The sequence below is a fragment of the Perissodus microlepis genome, chromosome 11 (genome assembly GCF_051167445.1).
Source record: "Perissodus microlepis isolate ML-2025 ecotype Zambia chromosome 11, ASM5116744v1, whole genome shotgun sequence".
NCBI classification, from domain to species: Eukaryota; Metazoa; Chordata; class Actinopteri; order Cichliformes; family Cichlidae; genus Perissodus; species Perissodus microlepis.
In genome coordinates, this window is record NC_140471.1 from 28,511,051 (window position 1) to 28,536,991 (window position 25,941).

General features: G+C 39.9%; 1 protein-coding gene across 1 annotated transcript; it reads left to right on the top strand.

Moving 5' to 3' along the window:
• Window positions 1-153: 153 nt before the first annotated feature.
• xrcc1 (X-ray repair complementing 1) lies at window positions 154-20,901 on the top strand. Its single transcript, XM_084943959.1, has 17 exons — window positions 154-650; window positions 749-841; window positions 1,977-2,084; window positions 2,169-2,327; window positions 2,684-2,761; window positions 3,816-3,939; window positions 4,143-4,249; window positions 7,112-7,274; window positions 7,351-7,591; window positions 8,691-8,807; window positions 15,572-15,653; window positions 15,727-15,826; window positions 17,810-17,858; window positions 18,701-18,837; window positions 18,981-19,071; window positions 19,166-19,241; window positions 19,824-20,901. The coding sequence occupies exons 1-17, from the start codon at window positions 600-602 to the stop codon at window positions 19,929-19,931; spliced, it is 1,884 nt and encodes a 627-aa protein (XP_084800085.1). The 5' UTR covers window positions 154-599; the 3' UTR covers window positions 19,932-20,901.
• The last annotated feature ends 5,040 nt before the right edge of the window (window positions 20,902-25,941 follow it).

Below are 25,941 nucleotides of genomic sequence, written 5' to 3' on the forward strand. Positions count from 1 at the left end.
AGATAAACTGCGCAGGATTGGAAAAGATTTCAAGAATAAGTGCTCTCTTTGAATGCCTCTTCACATGGTGACCGACTGGTGGCAATATAAACCTCAGTGACACAACAATTCAATCATAGAAGAAGAAAATAAAGCTCTGATTGGGTAGAAAAGTCGTTAGTCGGAAGGTACGTCATATCCTGGCGTTTACAGGCTTTTGGTGGGAAAATGTGTGCACCTTCACGCACATTTAACTCATAATCAAAATCTGTAGTATGAATTTTCTGTAACAGCAGAGTAACGGATATATGCCATGCCTATAACGCTGTGAACATTTTACGCGGAACAGCCCTTTAGGTGTGCTAAAGTCACCAAAATCATTAGGGAGAGTTGCCTATTGTTTGTTAGCATGCTAACATGTTAGTCATCGGTTCATCTGACCAATAAGAAATTAAACTTTCAGGATTAAATCACTTCCAGTGGAGAGAAACTGGATGTGTCTTATGACTTGTTAGTCGTTTGCGATCGCTTCGTGGGGAGGCACGCGCCCGTTTGGTTTATGTGACTGATCAGTGAATCGATCAGCTTTTAGCCTGACGATCATCAGTAACAACAACGATATGCCAGAAATCAAACTCAAGCACGTCGTGTCGTGCAGCACCGAGGACTCTGTAAGTTCAACATGATGTATTGCTTTTGTGAGATTTGTATGAAGAAAGCTGAGCTGTGAGGCTGCTCCATACTCACATGTGTTGTGTTACAAAAACAGACGCACAAGGCAGACAACCTCCTGAGCTCTGACACGTACAGAAAGTGGAAAGCAGCCAGACCCGGGGAGAAGCAGATATCAGTCATTCTCCAGGTTTGTTTGTTTTGTTGTTGTTTTTGTGTGTTCAAGTGACACCAAACCAATTCAATAAAATGTGAGGTGTCGTTGATTAGATTAGTTAGATGGCAGATACTTACATATATTACATAAACACTAAATTACACACATGTAACTTTGGGAGAATCATACAGTCTATTGAATTTAAACAAACTTTTTGTATTTGCTTTCTTTACACTAGAAGAAGTTTACACGCAAATTATAATTATAAAGTGAATTTCAGACGTTGTGTTACCGTCCCTGGTCATAACCTGAGGTCCGCTGTCTCTGCTGCCAATCTCACAATCACGACTGAGAACTAATGGTGATCAAGCTTATTCTGCTAGTGCGCCCGCTCTTCAACGAATAGTCTCCTTGAAAAGATCAGTTGGCAAGCTCGCAATCATCTTTCAAATCTCTGCTTTTACTTTTTAAACCCTCACCTTCAGTTATAATTGTTTTATCACTTTCTCCAAGTAATCATTTATATTAGCTTTTTTCCAATCTTGCCCTGTGAGGGGCGGCAGATGGCTGCTGGAGGTTTCTTCCTGTTAAAAGGGAGTTTTCCTTCCCACTGTCACTAAAGCGCTTGCTCATAGGGGGTCATATGATTGTTGGGTTTCTCTTTGTATGTATTATTGAAGGATCTACCTTACAATATAAAACACCTTGAGGTGACTGTTGTTGTGATTTGGCGCTGTATAAATCAAACTGAATTGAAGCAGTTTGTAATTTTGTTTTGAAAGGTGCTATTAAATAAAGTTATTGCTACTGTTATTAGATAATGATGATCAAACATATTTAAAGTTATGCTTTGAGTTGCTCTAAATAATGTGTTTATCTGGTACATCACCAAATAAAATCGTATACTGATACATCCAGGTACTTTTAACATTTCATTTGTTATTAATCATGTCTTTCTTACCATACAGACAAATTTGGTGATATTTCCATTTATCTAGAAAAAGCTGAATTTGTCTTTATTGTGCAGAGATCAGACGTCTGAATGCCAGCACCACATGGTTTTAGATTAATTCGATTAATTAATAGTGTGTTGATTCTTCTCTTTTGGAAGTGTGTCCTGTGCTTCCTTGAGAAGTATTACCATGCAACTTTTACTTTTCTCCCTCAGTTTGAAAAGGAAGAGCAGGTACACAGCATTGATATTGGAAATGAAGGTTCAGCTTTCATTGAGGTGTTGGTGGGGAATTCTTCAGCTGTCAGAGATCAAGACTATGAGGTATTCTGACAAATAATAATCGCACTTCCTGAATGCTGTAATGACTTCATTTCATCCAGTCTGATTTTAATCTCACTGTTTTAGGTTCTCCTGGTTACGTCTTCCTTCATGTCGCCCACGGAGAGCCGCAGTGGCACCAACATGAACCGTGTGCGTTTCTTTGGGCCCAACCAGCTGCAAAAGAGCACAGCTCAGGAGAAGTGGGACAGAGTGAAAATTGTGTGTAGCCAGCCTTACAGCAAGGCAAGTGTCTAAGAGTGTTTGATGTGTAAAGTGACAAGCCCTTTGTAATTAGCAAATATATCTATTATTAAGACTGAAGCCGTTTATGGAATGATGACAATGTCTGAATACAGCAGTGCAACAGGACCTGTTCTATAGTGTCAAATGAAAGCAACGTAATTACAAGCAGCAGTGCAGCGTGGTTTTCCAGTTACGCTAACTTTTTATTATGCAATGAAATATAAGCGCTGAGATCATTTTTCCAGATCCTTTGTCTCAGGTATCCTGTTGTTGAGGCACCGTTTGAAGTTGTAATGGAGTTTGAATTGTGTCTCTTTGATGGAAATATAATGCGAATCTGTCTTTGCTCTTTATAGAATATTGCATATGGGCTTGCCTTTGTTAAGTTTCATTCGCCACCTGACAAAAACGATCCTCCTCCAACTTCCTCCCCAGTAAGTACTCCACTGAGACCATGCACACCAATCAGGAAAAACAGTATGCCCTCTGATAGGTGACGTGAATAAGACCGATTATCTCTTCATCATGGCAACTGTTAGTGGGTGGGATGACCAAGTGAACATTTTACCCTCAAAGTTGATGTGTTAGAAGGAGGAAAAATGGGCAAGCAAAATGTTTGACATGGTCCAGATTGTGATGGTACATCTCCAAACCTGCATCTCCTCTGCGGTGTTCCCCCTCTGCAGGGGTCAGTATCTATCAAAAGTCGTTCAAGGAAGGATAAGACGTGATGGGGTCATCAATGCACAGACAAGCTACTGTGCTTTAGCCTTTACAAAGCCTAATATTCTATTATAATATTCCATTTAACTAATAGAAAGTAAAAAATATGAACGCAGCTTTTGGATTGGAAAAAATTCTGACGTGCCTTGAAATGGAATTTTTCCAGGCCTACAGAAGGCTACAATAACGGCTTTCTCTGTCTCAACCTCACACTTTCCAAGTGTATGGGCTCGCTGACTCGTTTTTGGATCATATTAACTAAAATGTTAGTCTGGTCATACTATATTTCAAAATGTAGCTGTGGTATGAAACTCCACTGTGACACGCTGCCCTTCTCATCACATCAGTTTTTCTTTTAGCAACTGATGATGACGAATGGTGACAACTGTTGAAGTGTTGAGGTTCATTCACGAATTCTGTCTTTCCAATGCCGTCACCTTTTAAATGTTTTAAATCACACTCCCAAGTTAATAATCTGTGCGACTTTGTTATAGTAAAATTCAAAATGTGCTTGGTGAGGTACTCTTTTACTTGAACAGGAATTTTTGCTTGATTTATGTTTTTTTTACTTTTGTTTATGCTGTAGTGGGAATTCAGCATAAACGCCTGACGCATTTGTTTTAGCACTTCCTGGATATTAATCTACTTTCTTACTCATGGACTCATTTGTCATGTTACAGCCTTTTTGCTGTATTAGGGGAAATGCACTTCCATCTCTCTATCTTCCTTATTGCCTCTGAAGTCTTCCTTCTTCTGTCCTGTCAGAAACTGACAAAGCTGGGACAGTTCAGGGTGAAGGATGAGTCTCCTGCATCCGGGCCCAGCCTTCAACCTGGCAGTCTCTTCTTCAGTCGGGAGAACGCAACAAAGTCCAGCACTTCACTCAAAGGTAAATCCAATTATTTGAGTTTACCAGCTGCTGGAGGCCAGTTAAATTCTTTATGTTCACTGTAATAATAAAACTGTAATTTTGTTAAATAATAAAAACTCAACAGAGCACTAATTAGTTTTAAAAGAAGTGATTTCAAATACATTCTTTATGATCAGGCTGCTTTCTTTCTTAACCTGCTCTCTGCACCTCTCTCTCTGTAGCGTCTCCTCAGAGTGAGAAGATAAGCTATGCTGCTGCTGCTCTGCAAGCAAGCGGCAGCTCCCACTCATCAGGCCAGGCCTCGTCTTCCACCTCTGCCTCACCACAGGTAGTAAACACCCCCGTCCTCCACTTAATGGGCAGGAGGATTTTCTCTATATTTAGACCACATGAAAGTGGAGGCAGGATAGTTTGTTTTAGTTTGGGATCTGTGGTATCATGTGATACTGTAGCATGGTGGCTCAGTGGTTAGCACTGTTGCCTTACAGTAAGAGGGTTCTGGCTTCAAACCCAGAAAGGTCACTTCTGCATAAGGATGGGTATCGTTTTGGTTTTATCCGACATGTACCAAACCGGTACTTTTGAAACGGTGTTGGTGCTTCAACGGTGCTCAAACCGGTGCTTAAAGAATGGAGAACACAAAATTGGTCCAAAAACCTCTCACGTTTAGCTGTTTTTTTGTAAAAAGATAACAATGTTAGCCTTTTCTGCAGCTATGGGGCATATATGGTATCACTCTTGGTTGGAAGCAGTGCTTAAACAATGGAAAAAACACAAATTTTGTCCAAAAACCTCTCATGTTTAACTGTTTTGCACTTTTTCTTTGGTCATTTTAGCCTTTTTGGCCAGGGTGAAGGGAGTATCTGTCATCAAACAAGAAGACAGCCGCATGTAACTACGACGGTGTTTGCTAGTTCACCTTACATGCATTAATTTAATAACGTGGTTAGTGTAAGTAAATTACACATGAACAACATTAAGCTACTCACGCAGAGAAGAACGGCTGCTGCTGCCATCATCATCCGTCATCATTTCTGCTACACTGGCAGGGCTAGGGGCCAGGACTCTCCTCTTCGGGTTCTTCGGGGATGTTGCTAACTCCGGGTCCGATAACAGGCACCCCACCCACAGTAGATGTTTTACCAAAATGCTATACGTCGCCAGGCGTTTCATCAGATTCGAGGAGTTACCTCCTTTGCACAGTATCACCTTAAAGCACTTGTTGCAGGCTGCTGAGTTTGCATCTTTTGCTGTGAAGTACAGCCAGACTTTGACTGCTTCGCCTTGGGCATTTTTAATCTGTAGCTCTGCTCTAAAAGAACGTATGTACCTGGGCCCGCCTACTACGCTTGCAAAGGTAAAATGATTGGCTAGAATCCAAAGTGTATGACATCTCAGGAAAAAAAAGCACCGAAATAAAGCACCAAAATCTGCGCTGCTTTTCAGTCTGGTTACTACCGTTTATGTCAGAACGATACCGGTACCCATCCCTACTTCTGCATGGGGTTTACATGTTGTCCCCATGCTCACACAGTTTTTCTTTGAGAGCTGCGATGAGAATGAAAAACATACCAGGTTAATGCTGCCTGTGGCAGCTTCTTAATCTTAAGAGTTTCACTTCCATCAAAGCTTTTGATCTAATAACTGAAGTGAAAATAGGTCAAGGTTGGAACCATTGTTACTGAGCACCTCTTTTCACAGAACTGCATCGGTTCAAGATCCTGGTTTCATTGAGTTATTTTCCCACATGACGACATGCACAGTCCTCATGGTTCATTGATAAGGAAATTTAAATCTGAGTTGGAGGGTACCTCTTGTTACCGGCTCAGCCATTCCCCTTTAAGAACCTGTGTGTGATGTAATTCCCTTGTTGTTTAGTGTGCGAGAAGCAGCTGGTGACAGAAGTGATTAAGTTCCCAGGATCACAATTAAAGGGTCTGAATATGCACATGTTTCAGTGTAAGGCCGAGACCCCAAAACAAAGACTTTCTTCTTTCTTTCCCCTTAACAGTAAATATTAGAAAGTAATGAGCCAGTACCAGCACATCAGTATTTTAAACTTTCAGGGAGCCTTAAAAAACTTCAATTTCAAACTCTGAACAGCCTCTGGGGTGTCAATAGCAACAATGGCAGAATACTTGAAACCGACTTTACCTCATAGTGGGCATTGATATGAACTTTTTTGTAAATGCACGTATTTAAACTGGAGTAACATTAGGCTAAGGTAGCTTGACTGAAAGAGAAATACACGTGTGCTCCCTGGTTTATTATCATGACAAAACTATATGGTTGAAAAATAGGAACTGTTGTGAAATAAATTTGATACTTGTAATTTTTTTATACTTTTTACCTTCACCTTCAAGAAAGCCTAAAATACATTGTGTATTTTTTTTTTCATGTGTACATGACACACATGAAAATGCACCATTGTTATTTTGCCTGAGGACACCTTGAGAAGGAAAGTAGGAGGGGCTCAGATACGTGGAAGTAACAGCCGCATGTCAGTTTGGCTTTTGAAAGGAAAATTGAATAAAAGCCACCTGCTGCGATGAGCTGCACAAATACATGCCTGTGCATAGCCAGCTGAAAGCTACCGCTGTTAGATACAGTTGTGCACGTAAGTTTACAAATTCTGGCAAAATTTACGATTGTTTCTGGCTTTGGATCATTTTTCTGTTTTGTTTTGATTTCATTGTCAAGCTGGAATGTCCAAGTGCCTCCTATGCACAGCTTCTGGGCTGATGTCTACAACCCTTCCTTCAGTTCAGAAACCAAAGTTTTTGTCTTTACTGTTAGGCACAATGTAAGCATCTGCTTTGTGACATGGGTACAGCAATGTTGTTCTTCTGGTGATTTGACCATGTTGCCCATTTTTTACCTATTTTTTTGTATCCCAAAAAAAATTCTGTGCAGTTGTGGCTGATTTTGATGGTCTTCCTAAACGTGGCTTGGTTTCAACATAATCCCTCATTTTCCACTTCTTAAATAGAATTTGAACAGTGCTGATTCTCTATTCCTTTATATATAAAGTTCCACTATGTTCTCCCACAGATCCTTTGATAATTCTTTAGCTTTCCCCATGACTTCATTGATTTTATCTATAGACTATAGTAATAATATAAACTGCTGCAAGGTGTTAGTGGACTTCAGGCACGAAATAGCAATTTCAACTCTGAATTTTCACCTCTAGCCACCAGCAAAAAGGAAATTTGAATTCAGCAAAGAGCGACAATCTGCCCCCGGCCCTCCTCCCTCGAAGAAAAAAAGTCCATCTGGTTCACCTGAGGGTAAAGCCGCAACCCCCAAACACAAGCCGAGTTCAGTCAGAACACCCAGCCCAAGCACGGCCAAAGGTAACACAGTCTCGGAATCTTTGCATTATTTATTCATGTGGAGAACTTTCCTTGAGTTTTCTAATAATCTCTACAGCATCACCAGTTCAGAAGGCTGCTGACAGGAAGAGGGAGAGTGAGTCTAAACCTGAGCCTAAAACTAAACAGAAGGCAAAATCCCAGAAAGAGCAGCAGGTCCCATTCACCCGGCTCATGGAGGGGGTGGTGTTTGTCCTCAGTGGATTTCAGAACCCCTTCCGAGGGGAGCTGAGGGAAAAAGCGCTGGAAATGGGAGCCAAGTATCGACCCGATTGGACGCCTGACGCCACACATCTTATGTAAGTTGCTGAAAGGAATGGATTGGCATAATCTAGCATTCATAACTTTAATTCACCCCTGAATTTAATACTTGAATTTAATACTACTGACTTTAGATGAAAAGATTTATTCCATTGTCCGTGTCTGCTCAGTGAATGGGGAGCTAAAGCCTGCGGGTGGTTAGTGTATTAGCAAAAAGTGGGAAACGGGGAGTCTGGTACTGTTCAAGGTTAACAAAACCTTCTTATCCAAACTTCTGAATTACTTATTGGCATTTCTGTCTTTGTGGTGGGCTAACAGCTGCAGGCTCTATCCTCTAGTCTTATGCTTTATGGACAGACATTAAAGTTATATCAGTTTTCTCTGCTATTTTTTATGATTTTAGAACAGTAAAAATTTATAGTACCTACTGTTCCGAAGGACATTTGGGGTGTTTTTTCATAACCTCGTGCAAAAATATAATGTCACTTTATTTACAGTGTTGTTGGGTTTAGTTGACACCACCAACACAACATCAGTTCTACTAAAATATGGCTTTTATTTTACCACATCAGCTCAAGCTGTTAAGGACATTGTTTACTGCTGTCCTTTGGTGTCAAGGACAGCTCACAAATATAAGATTCACCAAGAGAATGCGCGGAGATAAATGAGCAAATGCAAAAGAGCTGCAGATAAGGCAAAAGATCAATATGTGGTGAAACTGCAGAAAGTTGGCACATGATAAAAATGAAGGGAGATAAGCAGAAGGAAAACATTTTCAAGCTATGTTGAGTGAGACATTCAAGCTGCAATATCATAATGATCTCTGAAAATAATCACGGTAAATAACGAGATCACGTTATCTTTCAACAAAATTTCAAATGTGCCTTGCAAGAGATCTGTGTTGTAATTGTTTCAGATGGGTGTGTGTGTGTGTGTGTGTGTGTGTGATTTCAATTATCATCTTTGAAAAAGATCAGAGTTTTGTGTAAAAGTCCTGTCAGCACTCGCAGTAATTCAGTTTGATTGCATCTTGATCTCTGCTGTCAGAACAGCCTGCCCTTGTTAGCGTCTCTTTACTGATGTAACCATACGTGTCTCTGTGTGTCCGTGCATCTCTTTCGGCCCATTAATCTGCAGCTGTGCCTTCGCTAACACCCCCAAGTACAGCCAGGTGAAATCAGCGGGTGGAATCATCGTACGCAAGGATTGGGTGCTGGATTGCCACAAGAGGAAGCAGAAAATCTCCTACAAAAGGTGAGTGGGAAATGCAGAGGATTATATAAAGAAATTATTTTACTTTAATAACAGACAGTGGCTCAAGCTTGACTACAGGAACTTTAAAAGGACACTTCCACTCAGTGACAGCCGGGTTATAACCTGGAACATGTGTCCAACATTTAAATCCGCATCTGATTAAGGCCACATCTGCATCTCTACATCACACGGTCTATGCAAAACACTCTCATTGATTAAATCATCCCAAAATACACCCCTCACAGCAGTGTTGGCCGCTTGCTGCAGAGAACATTATAACCTTGAGCAGATGATCCCTGCTGTGATCACAAATTCAACCCACCCAACTCCAGCAGCTATCTAATTATAGGGCTCATTATAGGGGGAACTTTAGCAGCATCAAGGTCCTTCTGTCATCGCTCCACACAAATCTGTGTGTGCTGAATAATGTAGAGCTGAATGCTCATCTCAGGCAGTGGATGGCCCAAATTAATTGGGATAGGACTGCAATTTACTTTATGTAGCTGGGCCTTATAATATAAGGAGTCCTTTTATACTTGTTTTGTTGGCAGTGATTGCCTCTGGTTCGAAGTCGAGCCATGCAAGGTTCATTAAGCTCAGGCATATGTGAGTATATGAAATCTGGTATTCTATAAGCTGTACTAATTTTAATTACTGTTATTTGTAAGTAGTTTTGTGTACATCTTGCTAATGAATCAGCTTCATCCCTGTGTTGTATAGTAATAATGTTACTATACTAAAAACAATGGGCAGGTGGGGCTAGTGGTTTCTGAGAGCCCAATATTAAATATTGTACTCCATTGCTGCTTTTTTGTGTGAATTTACTGAACCGTTCTGCCTTTTTAAAGGGTCTTATCTTGAATGTAGTCAAGAAGACAGAATATATGTAAAAACACCTATTACTCATACCCTATAGCAATGGTCCCCAACCCCGGGGCCAAGGACCGGTACCGGGCCGCGAGAGTTGAGGCTCGGGTGTGAAATTTATGGTTTTCAGGGTTTTTATCAGTTTTTAGCAGGTTTTTTTTAAAATCGTTTTTATCGTTAACTCTGTTTCTCTGGGTGTTTTTGCGTGTGTTCTGAATAAATCTAACTTTTTTTGGTACCTGTACTGGTTTTATTATGTTGTATTTATCCACGACACCTTAAACGCAGGTCCGTGAAAATATTGTCGGACATAAACCGGTCCGTGGCGCAAACAAACTTGGGGGCCGCTGCCCTTTAGTGTATGTCTAATAGAGGTATGTTGCAGTAAAGCAGTACTGATGATAACCATGATATTTAATGCAGAACTGATATTGTAAAAAGAAGGTACTGGGTTTGAATCCACCGGCTGTCTAAGGATTAGGATTTGGGGTTTGGTGTGCAGCGTTTGCATGTTCTGTTCGGGTGCTCTGGCTTCCTTTCTCAGTCCAAAGACATGCATGTCAGGTTTAATGGCAGTTCCAAACTGGCCAGATGTGTGAATGTGAGAGTGAAGTTTTCTGTGTGTTTGCTCTGCAGCAGACTTGGGACCTGTCTAGGGTGCACAGTGCCTGATATTGCATCAATATCAGACATGTGATAATATCCTAAACAACCCAGTGGCAGTACAGTTATAGCAAGAGAGACACTTCCGACCCCCTTCCCTTTCTGTAGCCGCTTTACTGCAGCCTGAGTTTATCTATACACTTTATGGTTGACAAAGACGGATGACTACTCGTAATGGCCTACATTTATCTGTGTCTAACTCCTCATACACAATATGAGACTCAGCACCAAATAACAAGCAGTGGGGACGAAACAAACTATTGAAGACTTCTCAGATTATTTCCTCATATGCTGTCTGCTTCTGCATCAGGCTTTGAGGGTTTCACCTAACACTGCCTGCTGTGTTAACATTCACCAATGTGCTTTAAGCAGCCTGCTTGGTTACCCGCGTTTTCAGCTAACTACTTACATGATAATAAAAACTAAGAAAATCCAATAATTGTAAAGCATGTCGTATTCGAAATAATTTTCTCTGAGCTGTCCAGACTTTTTCAGGAAATAACATCACAAACAGGAAGGATTGCATGGCTGAAGATAAAATAAGATGTGCTGTGGTTCGCTACTGTTCGATGTAGTCAAAGTTAAATTTCATGTTTAGTTGACAGGAGGATTTTGATTTGATAGTACCTTTTCTTTGGCTGATGCTTTGTGCCACAAAATCAGGACTAGATGACTACTGCTGCAACTTCCTTGATGTCATTACTTTGGAAAGTAATGACATCAAGGGAAGGGTGTTCAGGGTTCTGTCACAGGCAGCATCAATCAATGATTTAAAAACGTATCTTGTACTTGAATAATTGTGGATCTGCATGGTGATTGATGATAGTCATCAGCACCTCCTAATCATTCAAACCCTGCAGATACTCTAAATCAAAGATTCACATTCATTGCCTGTTTTTACACTGTGCACGAATGCCAGTGCACATTTACACAGTGAGCTCCTAGTTTAACATTTTCATCATTAAAACTGAAAATGTCAGCTCACTAATGACCTTGTTATGTTTGCATCAAACCTCGTTTGTAACACCATGAGAGTTTTCATAATTACATTTATGTTATAACAATATATAAGCAACGATGTAATGAAATGACTCCATAATGGAAAAGAAGCGTCAGATTTCGGCTCTGTCTGCATCCCAGGAATGCACTCGGGAATCTCTCAGATGTAATTAATGAACCTTCCTTTGCTTATAATTAGGTGTGACTATCGGTAGGTGTGACTGTCAGTTCTCAGAGATCGTTGCGGCGATGCGGCAGGGCATACCTCGTAGATAAAACAGGTGCGCTGAAATCTGATATTTTTCATGTCGAACTTCAAAGCTGTAAATGAAAGTGGCCAGAGTTGCAGTGTGATGAGATTTCTCTAGACAGCTACAGTCTGCATATGAGGCACGCGAAGAATGTGAGAGATTGAGGAAAGCTTTTTAAAATAAAATACTGCTGAAGGGCACAACGTGGAAAAATCTGATCTTTATTTTACGATTCTCAAAAAGTAAATTCAAATGAAAGGTTGACTGCAGCCTGTGTCGTCATTCGCCCTAACGCTCCCCTTTCTGTATCAATTTGTGATAGTAGAGAAGATCTCTCGCCCCCAGTCTGCTTCCCCCTCTCCCGTTGTCAGAATAATCCATTCCCCTGCCCAGCTCCGCTATTGTGCAGCCTGTGGAGTGTGCGGCTTTGATGTATCTTTTATTTAAAAGCTGCATCTGCTATGGGTAATTAAAGGGACCACTTACTTTGATGATGACAAGTACCCAAACAAATACGCACACTCGCACTCAAACTGTTGCTCCCAACGTGCACGCAAACACCGAGCGTCTGAAGGCGAATGCTCACCTTCACCGTTTCCTGACATGCATGCGGATCATGTCGTGTATTTGTTAATGAGCCTGTGACATCAGCTAAGCACCCAAGAAATGCTTTCTGCACATTCATTACCCAATCAGTGAGAATCCAGGCAGAGGAGGAGAGGAGAAGGTGCATATTTAAATCCATAGCATCCAATCAAAAAAGAACTCAGTGAGTAAATATATTTCTCAATTAATCAGTGCTTTTTAGCAACGTCTGAAGGAGGACCTGGAGAATACTGCTATATTGCTGCCAGCACAGCAACGGAATTGCATTTTAATTAATTTAAAACACAAAGCTCTTTCAAACACTTCACTGCACCGTGGTGTTTTGCAAAAAGCGTTAAAGTGCATCAAGTGAGGTCATTTATTTATTAAAAATTAGTTTAACAAAAATATTCTTCATATCAAAAATCCTTTTCTCCATTAACAAACAAAAATAAAATATTTACAAAATTAAAAGAAAAAATGTAGAAATTTAAGGACTCACAGATGAGAAGCTTTAAGATAAAAAAATAAAAAATCAACAGCATTTCTGTCTCATTCTTCGTGACTTTAAAGGTTTTTGTTAACACGATGCCCACGTTGTCCTTTTTCTTTATCCAATTTTCTGGACACTGAGTTTTATAACACAAGTAAGCATAGGTCAGTAAAACTCCCTGTGGTATGTGTGGAAACGATTACACCATAACTGGCATTTCAACTCTCTGCACTTCACATTTCCAAGCTAATGAAGTCCATCTGAATTTATATGGCTTGAGGGAAAATGTAGAAAAGGTGGGCAGAAATAAAACGTTATCACTGGACACTTCCTATTTATACCTCTGCTTGTGTGTGTGTGTGTGTGTGTGTGGTTGTGTGTGCAAGAGCTGCAAGACTGGTTTTCTACTCATTACTTGCTTGTTTTTCTACATGTCGCATTCAGTATCATTATCACTACACACAGTTAGGTGTTCTTGGTGGAGTTTATTGGACCATTTAGCTTATTTATTCTCTGTACAATCTCTTAAAGTTTTCAGAAAACATTTTAACAAGAAGTAATTTTTGGAAATGTCCCGAGATGTTCGTTTTACCAGTCTGTTAAACAGACTAATCCAACTGTTCTTAAGAGTCTGTCTGGGAGTAATTTTAGCAGTATTATAGCTATGGCAGTGCTTGGTATCTGCCCAAGAGGGGATTTTTCTTGGTAGCTTTTGCCCTGCCAATAGAAATGACATTTCGCATCACAATAACATTCACAACAAGATGGAGAAAATCATGATTGCATCTTTGTGTTTGGTCCGGTTGACCACAGAGTTGAAAGGTTGGAGTTTCAGTGAGAAGACTTATTCACCTTGTAGTTTGCAGTGTCGTCCGCCTGGTGCTACAGTAGATGTGGCACAGATGGAAGAGCAGAGAGTGGTGCGACTCCTGTAATCCTTTGTAATTTCCTTTGTTTTCTTACTGAATCTGTTTGCTCTTTGTAGGTATGAAAAGTACAGAAAATCACATATTTAATTACATGTAAGTTTAAAAAAGGTGGACTTCATCACTGATCCGTTCCCGTGGTTCTTTAATTTTTAGAGCAAACTATTGCTTGCACAGCTGATGTTTATGTAGATTTCTTTTTATTGCGCTGCAACAACATATGCTTACTTCTAGACCAGTGTTTCCCGACACTGTTGGTGTGCCGTGAAAGATTATCTGGTTCCACCTGATTAGCACTTTAAGCGACCTGCTTGAGTAACGGGCAGAACAATTACATTCTCTTCCACCAGAGGACAGTGCAACTTCTTGCTCCGATTAAATGGGTTGCCAACTGCCAGTAAAACAGAAGAAGACGAAGAAGAAATTACATAATCATGCTGCAAGTGAGACAATTCAGCATAGCAATCGATAAATATTTGAAAAGAATATGCCATATGCTTTTTGTGATATTTTTGTTTGTTGGTGTGCCGTGTGATTTTTCTAATGTGAAATACATGCTGTGGCTCCAAAAGCTTGGGAAACACTGATCTAGACTAATCATCATACACTGCCCAGCCAAAGCAAAGGTCAAAATAATTGCACACATGTTGTGGCATCACTTTGATCAGCTCTCAGTATTTATTTTCATCCACACTTGCATTAATATTTCATAAAAGATCTTGTATTGATGCTGAGTTGGACCGCTGCTTAAATTCTTTCTAGCACATCCCAAACAGTCTCAGTGGGGTTGAGCTCTGGATGCAGTGGTGGTCAATCAGTGCGTGAAAATTACGTCTCATGGGTCCTGAATCGCTCTTTCACAGTCTAAGCCCATCGAATCCCGGCATTGTTATCTTGGAATATACCCATGCCTCAAGGGGAGAAATAAAATCAATTGATGGAAAAACCTGATCATTCAGTATAGTCAGTTAGTCGGCTACTCATTTTTTAGCACATCTTGCTGAACCGATCCTGACCATCCAAAGATCATAACACTGCTCCTGCAGGCATGTGCAGCAGGCATCAGAAATGATGGGTGCAGCACTTCATCCACCTCTCTCCTCACCCTGATGCCCCCCATCGCTCTGAAAAAGGACAAATCTGGAGTCATCAGACCACTGGGGATAGGGCTCCATTGATCCCTATTTAATTTAAACCCTTTTCCCTCATTGCTCCACAATGATTAGTGCATTTTTTGATAGTACATTTCTCCACAGTCCATATTGTAGAGTAATATAGCAGGTCAGAACAAAACTAAAAGAGCTTTTCTTCCCAGTTTCAACTCTTCTGTTGCATAATTAGATCATATTACACTAAAACTTTTTAATACTGATTAAAAGAGTTTAGAAATGTAACAGCTGTAATTGTTAAAAACTATACTATTGTATTGTTTTACTAAACAAAAAACAAATAAAGCAGGAATGAATTTTAAAGAACAATTGAGTAATTTCTGTGATTTATGATTTTGCCAGCTCTTATCTTTGTGAGATGGGTTGCCTTAATTCACATAGAAAACTGAAGTTGCTTTCACTGAGAGCTTCATCCACTTGTGACTGAGAGTAATTGGTAAAAAAAAAAAAGACCAGCCACCCCCCCAGGAAAATGTATTGTTTGTTTTTTGGGGACAGAAGTTTTTGTATTTCTGTCCCCCTGTCCCTCGTCCTGCAGAAAACTAGATTTCTCCCACTATGCAAACTTCAAAGTATGTAATACACAGTCTGTGGTAATGTTTTAAACATTAGGTCATTGATCTGTCAGCTAAAAAATATTACCATCTTGTTGAAATTTGTTTTTTTTTCTCCCACTCATCTGACAAGGGATTGTTGCAGTTTGAGTCATTGCACAAGTAGAGCTGATTGGGAACAAGATATGTTGAGCAAAGGTACTTTACTCTTTGGTCTTTAATCATCCTGACACTGTTTTGTTTTGTTTTTTCTGCAGGTTTCTGATGGATGGACCCGAATCGAGCTCAGAGAGTGAAATGGAAGTGGACGACGAGAGCGAAGAGGAAATGAACACAAAGGTAAATTTGGTTTTTTAAGTGAGCCTATAAATATAATCGAATGTCAGGTTTAAAGCTCCCTGCTGCTTTGCAGACGCCGCAGAAGAAGGAGAAACAAGTCACGGCCAAAAAGACGCCAGAGAAGAAGGAGGAAGATGATGAGTATGCTGGCTCCACTGATGTGGATGAACCAGGTTGGCATCAAGCGCTTTTTAATGTGACTGAACTTTACCTGACATTTCTGCCAGCATCAGTATTTCGGCTTAACTTTCTTTAAGGCTTTTATAGGGATAAAAGTCGAGCACATCATTGCAGAAACATCTACAAAATTGAAAGCAATGTAAAACCTTTTTTAATGTTATTCAGCTGACTTAGAACCAAGGTTTGTCCAAGACAAATAGACTGAAGGAAATGGCAGGGGATGGGAAGTTGACAGTCGGTTCAATGATCAGGTGAAATGGACGAAATTGAAAAATGACAGCCAAGTTAAACAGGCAATTACAGTTTGAATCAAGTGCCAGTAATAGGAACAAAAACCAAAAACAAGCAAAAAGGAAAAAGAAAGTATTCTCTTCCAACATTAGACCGTCATGCACAGACCCGTGTCAGTGTATCGTTGAGTCTGCTTATCGGGTAATATTACTTACAGCCCTGTTTCCTCATCTGTTGATACGCTGTATAAGATTTCAGAAAAAACACAATAACAATTTTTTCTTTAAAAATTTAGCAGGTAAGATTTTGAATATATTACGTCAGGATCCCCCGACATAATTTTATTTGCTGCATGACCTTTTGATCTACACAAACTTATCAGAGGTCTTACTGACCCCTCTGACAGGTTTATTTGTGCCAAGAAACTGCTCTGTGAGAATCAATCACAGTGAAGGAAACTACTAACTTAAGGTCTGGAACCCTAAATTTAAAGCATACTTGTTAATTAAATTCATTTTAATGAATAAACAAGTAAACCTTCATTTGTATATCTGCACTGAAAAGATCCGGGAGCTGAGCGTAAATGGCTGAATTCTGTTAGCTCAAATAACTAGAGATGGAGAAGAGGGTCGCACGTGAGCTGAAGAGGACAGAATGGATAGAGAGGAGGCCAGGGGACAATTTGAGAGCCCAGGGATTAGACAAAAGGGACAGCCTTTATAAAGCACTTGGAAATGGATGAGATGGCAGCACTGCCATTTAAAAAAAAATAAAAATAAATAAATAAATAAAAAGAACAGGAACAACATACTTACTGTAGATGCAATTTGAGGTGGGGGGAAAAAAGAACAGGGGTAAAATGTAATCACCATAAAGGGACTTGAGCATGAATCTCATTTCTATGTTAATACGAGAGCCAGAAGTAAAGTGCTGAGGTGCATCAGAGAGGACAGACAGCAAGGGCTGACCCACCAAACACATACATGATGACAGACGGCTTTTTAATTAGACCACCTTCTCTTTTTCCCGTCAACAACACAGGATTTTACGGTGATGGCAGATGTTGCAAGCAAGGTTACATCTACTCAAACTCTAATGTGCAAATTAAAGGAAAAACCTGATCTGATGGGATCTGATGGCTTGTGCTGTCGGGGGGGGGGGGGCGTCACTTGGTCCACTTAACCTCACAGCTTTGTTCTCAGATAACCTTTATTCTGCGGCGGCACAGAGAGTCGATAAATGGCTAAAAATGATGAAAATCGCATGCTGTGGCTTTTGCGAGTGTTAGACGGCTTTCCGCCCAGTCATCACCAAACACCAAATGAGAAAATATCTTTTCGAAGAATGGTGCTTCATCGTTCCAGCGGGGTGCAAGAGAACTGAAAAATTGATGCTGTCAAGGTGTTTTTGGCAGAAATGGCTTGGCTGGTTTCACCTTTAATTTGGAACTCGGGTACTCATTAAAAAGCAGATTCGCCTGGTGTGTTTTTTCGCTCCCATCTGTGCTCGATGAGAATTGTAGAAAACATAATGGCAGCATAACAATCTCAATCTCCAGGTGACCAGAATTTAAATCTTTTCATTAGTTTAAGATTAGGGTCATAGAGCGGTCACAGTATTTTGTGTTGTCGGTGAACTCAGTGAAGGGAAAATTGTGTTAAATACAAAACTCGTTACCAACATTTTCAGGCAAACCTGGTGAGTTTAATCACACTTAAAAAAAAAAAAATGTCTCATTCTCCCAGGAGGCGATGATGATGAATCTGCAGTGGACACAGAGGATGAGCTGCAGAGGTAAACAGGACAAATCATTTTGATTATGCTGTTTGTAATGCTCATTCTTCGATAACTAATTCTTATTTGATTGTTAGGGTGCTCTAGTCTTATTCTGATTAATAATTTTACAATAACGTGTTTTCTTTCACACCGAGCCAGTTTTTCCCAGCGACTCCTGCTGTTTCCAGAGCATTTCATTGTGTTTTAGGTCACAATGCGCTGCAGTTTTACTATTTTCCTTCAGCATTACTGCCGTAATCAGCATCGTTTTTGCAAACGTTGCAGTAAAAACATATGATGTAATGTAAAAACCCGCTTTATGCTACTTTTCCAGCACCATTCAGCAGATTAAATGAACTCCTAGCTTTCTGCAAAGACACTCTATTGAATAAAATAGGAGTCTATCTGCTCCCTCAAGATGTTTATGGGAGAAGACATAAAATTCTTGACCAGAACGGCTCTTTAATAAACAGCTTTTGGGCACATTAGCCTTTAAAAGAGATACTGCTGTACTAAAGTAGCCTATAGTGTTGTCATGACTAAATCTATATTGACTTTATGACTATATTGCTGATGTTATATATAATATGTATATCTTACTTGTTACATTTAGTCCTAAATGCACAGTTAAAACAACATTATATCCTTTTTAAAATTTCTCCATGGTCTTTAGCTGATCCCTTAGTGAGATTCCCTGGATTTCCTGAGCGAAAATAATGAAAAGATTCATTAAATGTGTAAAAAAGACAGCAGAGCTGTGGCCCCTGCTAGAATGTGGCCACACAATACCAAGAAAAAAAAACATCTTTTGAGAGCAGGCTTGTTAACATGTAGGATAAAAAGGTTTGTCCTTGTGAAAGGGTGGAAGAGGGGAGAAAACAGAAGAAAGCAGCAACAGAAGGAACGGTGGTGAAGGACGAGGATCCGTACGGGGGGTCGACGGATGAAAACACAGACGCTGAAGCTGAAGAGGATCATCCCATCCCCGAGCTCCCAGGTATGCATCAATTAGTTCCCATCCAGCTGCTGGCAGCTTGTGTTTTGCTTTCTTTATTTTTCCTCCTCTTTTCTTATAATTTTCCTACAGACTGTGTTCCACTCTTCTTGATCTTTTGCTTCCCACTTTGTCTTCTCTTCTAGATTTCCTAAGCGGAAAGCACTTTTTCCTCTACGGTAAATTCCCGAATAACGACAGACGACTGCTGTTACGATACATTGTTGCCTTTAATGGGTAAGAAAGACTTTCAGTGGTTATTCCCAATGGACAAAAAAAGGCATAATCTGTGCAATTATAACTGTAATTTATGTCCCTATCTTTGCTGCAGAGTGATCGAGGACTATATGACAGAGAAGGTGCAGTTCGTGGTGACCAGTGAAGGGTGGCACAACTCCTTTGAAGACGTGAGTCGTACCCTCTTTTCTCTTTTTCTTTGAAAATAAGCAGCCACAACCAAATAAAAATGCCTAACAGGGGCTTAAAAAGATTTAATATTCGGTGTACCCGTGTGTGTAAGCTTTTTATCTTTTACTCCCACAGTCAAGACAATTTTGTAAAGGAAATTGCTTCACTTAACTTTGTGTCAAGTGTTGCTTTATTATACAGTGTGCACAGCTAAAAATAAAAAAAGGGAGAGGAAATACCCTTTAAATTTTCCACTCCAAGCGTTATCAGTCCAGAGTTCTGAGGCCTTTTCATTTACGCAGTATACACCTACTATTTTGCAAGGTGTAATCGTATAAAAGCACTGAAGCAAACTGGGAAGCACTTTAGCATTCCCAGGACAAATTCAGTGGGGACTAGTACCTTTCAAGTGTAGGTTACTATGGTTTCCAGCCATTTGCGTGCCTTTTTAGCATTTGAATTTGCAGCTTAGGTATAGTTTGAAGGGTTTTAAAGGCTTTACACCTCAGCCTGTCTGACCATTTGTAATGCAAGTACATGACATGACTGTGCTTCTTGCTTTTGCTCTGACTTCCTCGCAGGCGCTGATGGAGAACACCAATCTGAATTTTGTCAAACCGGAATGGATTTATGCAATCAGTGCACGACAAAAGATGCTGCCCTATCAGCCCTACACCGTCGTCCCCTGAACTATACACTGTATGCAGCATGCGGCCGCACTCACACCCCTCATCCTGATGAAGGAGCAGCAGGGAAAGCCATAAACACATTTTCCGTTTCAGATAAACAGCTACACTTTCAAAGAGCAATAAGTCAACTGTTTGTTATTATCGATGCCTTTATATTGGACTTCATATTTGATATACATATAATTTCTCCACCTCAAGCAGTTTTCTCTGCAAATGTTTTCAACTTTCGGCCAAGCTCTGCAGACTGTCCACTACATAGTGTTTCTTTCTTGAGGTTATTGTTAGGATTAAGTATAGGTTTATTTTTAGATTGTGCTCTCGAGGGTCGTTAGCCACAGCATGGCCAGGAACCAATTTCATCATCTCCACCACCATCATCATCATCATCATCCATGTGCTGCTGAGTCTCTTGAGCTTTGTGAATGAAGCACACACTCTGGCTCAGGACTTGTTTGAATTTCTCACTTCCTGTGCTGCAGTTTGTTGCTGCTCGCTTCGGCTACCTCAGGCACTGTCTGGAAATGAGTTACCACCCTGTCCTGACAGCCAGCAGCACTGATAATACACCATTTGTGTAAGTGGGAAGACTATTATGAAAACGACCCAAAGTCAGGTGAAAGATGTCAGTTATGGAAGGTTACAGCCATGGAAAAAAAGAAGAAACTGAACATTTTTGTTCTTCGTTTTATTTGATTTATTTAAAAAAGGGATAACATTATAAATTTCTTTGTCTTGATAAATGAGTTTTGGTTTTATTCGTGTTTGTAGAAGAAGCACAGGCTGAGGACATAAAACAGACATCAGTGTTGGCATCCTTTTTAAGATTCTCATTAATTCAAGTGCAAGTGTCCAGCTTAACATCTCCTTTGCTGCTTGGCCAAAGTGGCTTGTTCAGTTCTCTGTCTCAAACTTCTTTTTCCTTGTAATACCTAATTATTTTGTCTAAATAAAAAAAAAAAAGATTTTTAATTAAAAACTTTGCTCTCTTTTCTTTTTATTAATCAAACTGTCTCTGCACTGAGCTGCTCTCATTTCTTTCTCTGCCTTCACTTGTGTTTGCAGCTCGAGAGGCACTCTTCCTTTTCATTCCTTCTGTGATCTCTAGTCCTCTCTCCTCTCTAATTTACTTCTCCTCCTGTTTTGTGCCCTGGAGCCACTGGGTCTTCTGCTCTCTCAGTCAAGGGGATTAGAAAGATGCTATGTGCATGAGAGACGGGTGAAGGAGTGGTGGTTATAGGCAGAGACACGCAGGAAAGATGAAAAGGTTTGGATTCTCAGCAAGGATGCATTGTTTTGTTTTTTTTTAAAGTGGCCAACTATTGGATTGTCTTCTCGTACAGTTCTTGTCTAAGGTGGAGTCACACACATACTACCAAGTGTGAAGCATCGCAGGGACGCTTGCAACAACTTTGTTGCAGGAACTTATTTGTTTCTTGTCAAAGAAAGAGTTGCAAGGTCAAATCCGTTCAGATCTCGAAGCGGTGAAATTTACGGTAGCAAGTGGCGTCGACTGAAAATTTGTCATATTTCACTGAAAGGCTGTCTGTGAGACAGCAGGAAGAATTGGCTGCTTTTAAACCTTCAAATTTGACAGGTGGACTTTGTTAAATAGCGGTTTCCACCTTACTCTTGTCACCTTGATTTCTTCCTGGCAAATTCATTCGTTCCCATGAGCATTTTTATATCTCTTGTGAATCTTGGCAATGACTTTTCCTGACAAAAACTTTTCTCTCTGGCTCGCGAAATATTTCGTTTAACTCTGTAGACCTAGTCCTCTTTATCTGTGCCATGCAGTACTAGATTAAGGTGATGGATATTTTCCCTCTAAATATTATAAATCCTCCATCTCTCTCTCTCTCTTGTTTGAATTAATTTTCTTAGATAACTGTTTAGCAATCTTACTGTGGCACAATCATCTTTAAACCTATAGTACACAATAAGATTAATTCGCATACACACGAAACAAATTCACGAGTGGTCAACAGACTGTCAACAACAGTGACAGAAAATGCATTTTTCGTATATTAGATTTCACTCAATAGAAGGAAAAAAAGAAAATATGTTAAAGCTCTTCCAGGAAGTTTGCTTGTCGATGAGTTAGCTGGGGTTTGAACTGATGGGTCGATAAAAATGTTAAAACTTTCATAAAATATTAATTCCAGTTGTTTTAGTCAGAATTGTGGGATGGATTGTTAATTTGGAGGAAGTTAGAGTACAAAGTCCAAACGTACTGTTACTTTGTATTTCAATTTCTCGTTAGCACAAACATCTAATCAGGTCAGGATGAGCTGTCAGAGTTCAATCTGAATAGAGAATAAAAGTCATTTAGGTCAGTTTGCATGTGGCGGATTTTGGTGCCAAATAGGCCGATCTGGGTATTTCAGAGACGACCACATGACTATTTCTAGGCATTATAGGGTTTAAAGAGAATGGGCAGAAAAAGAGAAAATATGACTGTTTAACCTTCACCACACCACACTGGAAGCAACTCCCGTCAGCCTGCAAGAAACGGAGGCTACAATTTGCAAGGGCTCACCGAGAAACTGAAACAAAAAAATATTGCCTGGTCTGATGAGTCCTAATTTCTGCTGCAACATTTGAATGGTTTCTGTCAAAAAATGTGAAAGCATGGATCCATCTTGCCTTGTGGATCCAGTACATGGTGTAATGGTGTGAGAGATGTTGTCTTGGCATACTTTAGGCCTCTTAGTACCAACAGAACATTAGTTGAACACCAAAGCCTACCTGAGTATTGCTGCTGACCATGTCCACCCCTTTATAACCACACTGTACCGATCTTCTGATGGCTGCTTCCAGCAGGGTCCAATGCCCCGATCATCCCACACTGGTTTCTTGAACATGAGTTCACTTTACTGAAACGGCCTCCACAGTCACCTGATTTCCATCCAGTAGATCACCTTTGGCATGTGCCACCAACAAATCAGCAGCAAATGTATGATGCTATCATGTCAATATGGGTCAAAGTCTGTGACAAATGCTTCAAGCACCTTATTGAATCTCCGTCACAATGAGTTAAGGCAGCCCTGAAGACAAACAGGACTCCAGCCAGAAGCAGAAAGATGTACCTAACAAAGTGGCCGGTGAGTGTATATTAGTTTATTATAATTGGTGACGCATCCATTCATCTGTCACTTTAATGTTGCTGCTGGTGTGTCTGTGTTTATTTTAATCCTTAAAGAGGCGTGAGTATAAAATGAAGTTACTCATGTAAGTGCAAGCATTTCAAAACTGCACTTGACATTACCTGAATAAGTGTACTACTATGACTTTGACTTGATGATTAGATTCATTGATGTGTTGCTTCGTGGATCCATATACTTATCCTTTTAGGTAACTGCTCTGCATTTTTGTTAAAACTCATTTATATTTTGATCATAGATCCAATTTTTTTCCACTCAGGTTTTCCTCTTTCCCCCCAGCTCGCAGGGATAGTAAGACTCACCAGCTTGAAGGACGGTTCCACTGTGATTTCTTTTTATCATGACAGCTGTGGCAGTTTCTCCTGCATGGCACTTTTACATCAGATTTGCCATATGGACTCTAATATTTCTGTTCGACTCCAAATCTCTGGAGCATTTTTTTAAACCTATCATTAAAAGTGATCCATCACAATAAATGAAAAGCAGAATTTCATCAGCATTCATAAAGGGCAACTCATTGCTTCATATTAACATTTACTTGTCAAAAAAGTGAATGAAACCTTTTTACTTGATCCTATAAATACTATTATGCATATTTAAAGCAGCTGACTGAATAAAGTATTGAGTTCTTCTGCACAAGTTAGTAATTTCCTCCAGTAAGTCCCACAGTTTGCTATTCAGATGTCACTTATTGGTTTTCTGAGTGTGTTTCATCAGTCACCGTCTTGGTTTTATGCAACCGAGAACTGACCATATTAGAAATGTTATAAGAAAGAGACACAGCACTCAAAGGATCCCGATGAAAGAAAATTAGATCCGAGGTAATGGGTTATTTTATGCATGCAGTATTTGTGCATGCAATATACCTTACTTACCAAAACTAAAGCACTGATTTCTTGGATAGGCTGTTCTGCGACTCAAAACAAAGCCTGCTTTGCTATTTGTCAGATAACTTCATAAAAACACAAACACGGAAGAGAGACCCAGTTTAGTTGACTCCAGTCAGTTCTATCAGCCTGCATTGGAAACTGCTTCTCACTCTGTATCCAGCAATAAAGCATAAGTTTAAGCCTAAAGAGTAAATAATAAAAACATAAAAACAAAAGGGAAAAAAAACCCACTTGCAATAAAATGTCTTAATGCTCAATCATCCAGGTTGGAAATCCCAAAAAGTTGATTTTGGATGTAGAGTTTTCCCACTGAAAATGCTACAGAATTAGCTTTTTTGGGACTTGTAATGGTCTGTATTTGTATAGCGCTTTACTAGTCCCTAAGGACCTCAAAGCACTTTACACATCCAGTCATCCACACACTGGTGATGGCAAGCTACATTGTAGCCACAGCCACCCTGGGGCGCACTGACAGAGGCGAGGCTGCCGGACACTGGCGCCACCGGGCCCTCTGACCACCACCAGTGGGAAACGGGTGAAGTGTCTTGCCCAAGGACACAACGACACAACGACCGAGACTGTCCAAGCCGGGGCTCGAACCGGCAACCTTCCGATTACAAGGCAAACTCCCAACTCTTGAGCCATGATCGCCCCTTTTGGAATAAAAGCAGACATTAGCTATAATAATTAGGCTAAAACAAAACGAACATAATTAGTCCTGCTCTAAAACTGGGCACTTTTTTATGGGATTCTACTGGCATTTTTTTTCTTTTTTAGGGAATTGGCCCAGGAACTGTGACCTTTTGGAATAAAGTGACCAGTCAGTCAGACTGGTCACAGACTGGTCACTTTGGTGTCAACCTCAAGGACGTTACTGTTCCTAGTTATTTGTTTGCTGAAGATGTTATTAGTTTATATTTAAATGATATATATGATATGATGATCTTATCTGATTCTCCATCTGAATACAATAGTATTGGTATAATGTGCCACACTCAACACTGTTCCAAAGTAATGCATTTGAATACTCAGATTACTTTATTGTTATAACAGGTATTATCTGTGCTTTAGTTACATTTTCAGATGAGTCCTGTTAAATATGCTTCCACATTTCTTTTCTTGTGACAAAAGACAAAATGCAATATTTCTGTCTCTCCCTGCCTCCTTGGTACACATAAATAATAAATACAATATGAAAAGATAGACTTTAGTACTACTGGAAGGTATGATTGTGTCAGTCAGGTCAACTAATGTGACGGCAGAGAGGACGGGTGTATTCACATCATTCTGTGCTGGGGTTATGAAAAATGTCTCTCGGCTGTTGAAGAGGTTTACATTTTGAAGAAGTACCTGCAAGTAATTCCATTACACTGGTTGCAATGCCTGCTGAGGAGAAGCTTTTTGTTTGGCTGAAGCTGTTTCTCATGAGGTAAATGAACAAGCTTATTCTTACCAGTAAAGAATCCCATGACTAAGCATTTCTTTTCAATCTCTTTGTGTTTCTTCACAAATTTTGCATTTAAACTTTAGTAATGATTGAACTCTCTCTCTCCCATAGAGTGCTTTTTGTCATGTCTCTTGCTGCTCTCCTTCTCTTTCACCTCCAACCAGTCATGGCGGATGGCTGCCCCTCACTGAGCCTGGTTCTGTTGAAGGTTTCTTCTTGTTAAAAATTAGTTTTATCTTCACCATGGCTTCCAAATGCTTCCAAATGCATTTTATTGTTGAGGTTTTCTTCTCTTTCTAATATCTTAGGGTCTTTAACCTATAATCTATAACACACACCATGCGGCAAATATTGTGAATTGACGCTTTATAAATAAAATAAAATTGAAATAGAATGAATTACTTTTTAATAGGAGCTTGGAATATAACAACACACTAAGAGTAATGCCACCCGACACTGGATAGTGATTTCTGATTTCTAGTTCAGTAGTGTTCACCATTTTCTTTCTTAGG

Excerpts from the sequence above, each read along its gene's own strand:
- xrcc1 (XM_084943959.1), top strand. The coding sequence starts at position 600 with ATGCCAGAAATCAAACTCAAGCACGTCGTGTCGTGCAGCACCGAGGAC. Across the intron at positions 7,275-7,350 it reads CAGCCCAAGCACGGCCAAAG|CATCACCAGTTCAGAAGGCT; the intron begins GTAACACAGTCT and ends TAATCTCTACAG. Across the intron at positions 7,592-8,690 it reads CCTGACGCCACACATCTTAT|CTGTGCCTTCGCTAACACCC; the intron begins GTAAGTTGCTGA and ends ATTAATCTGCAG.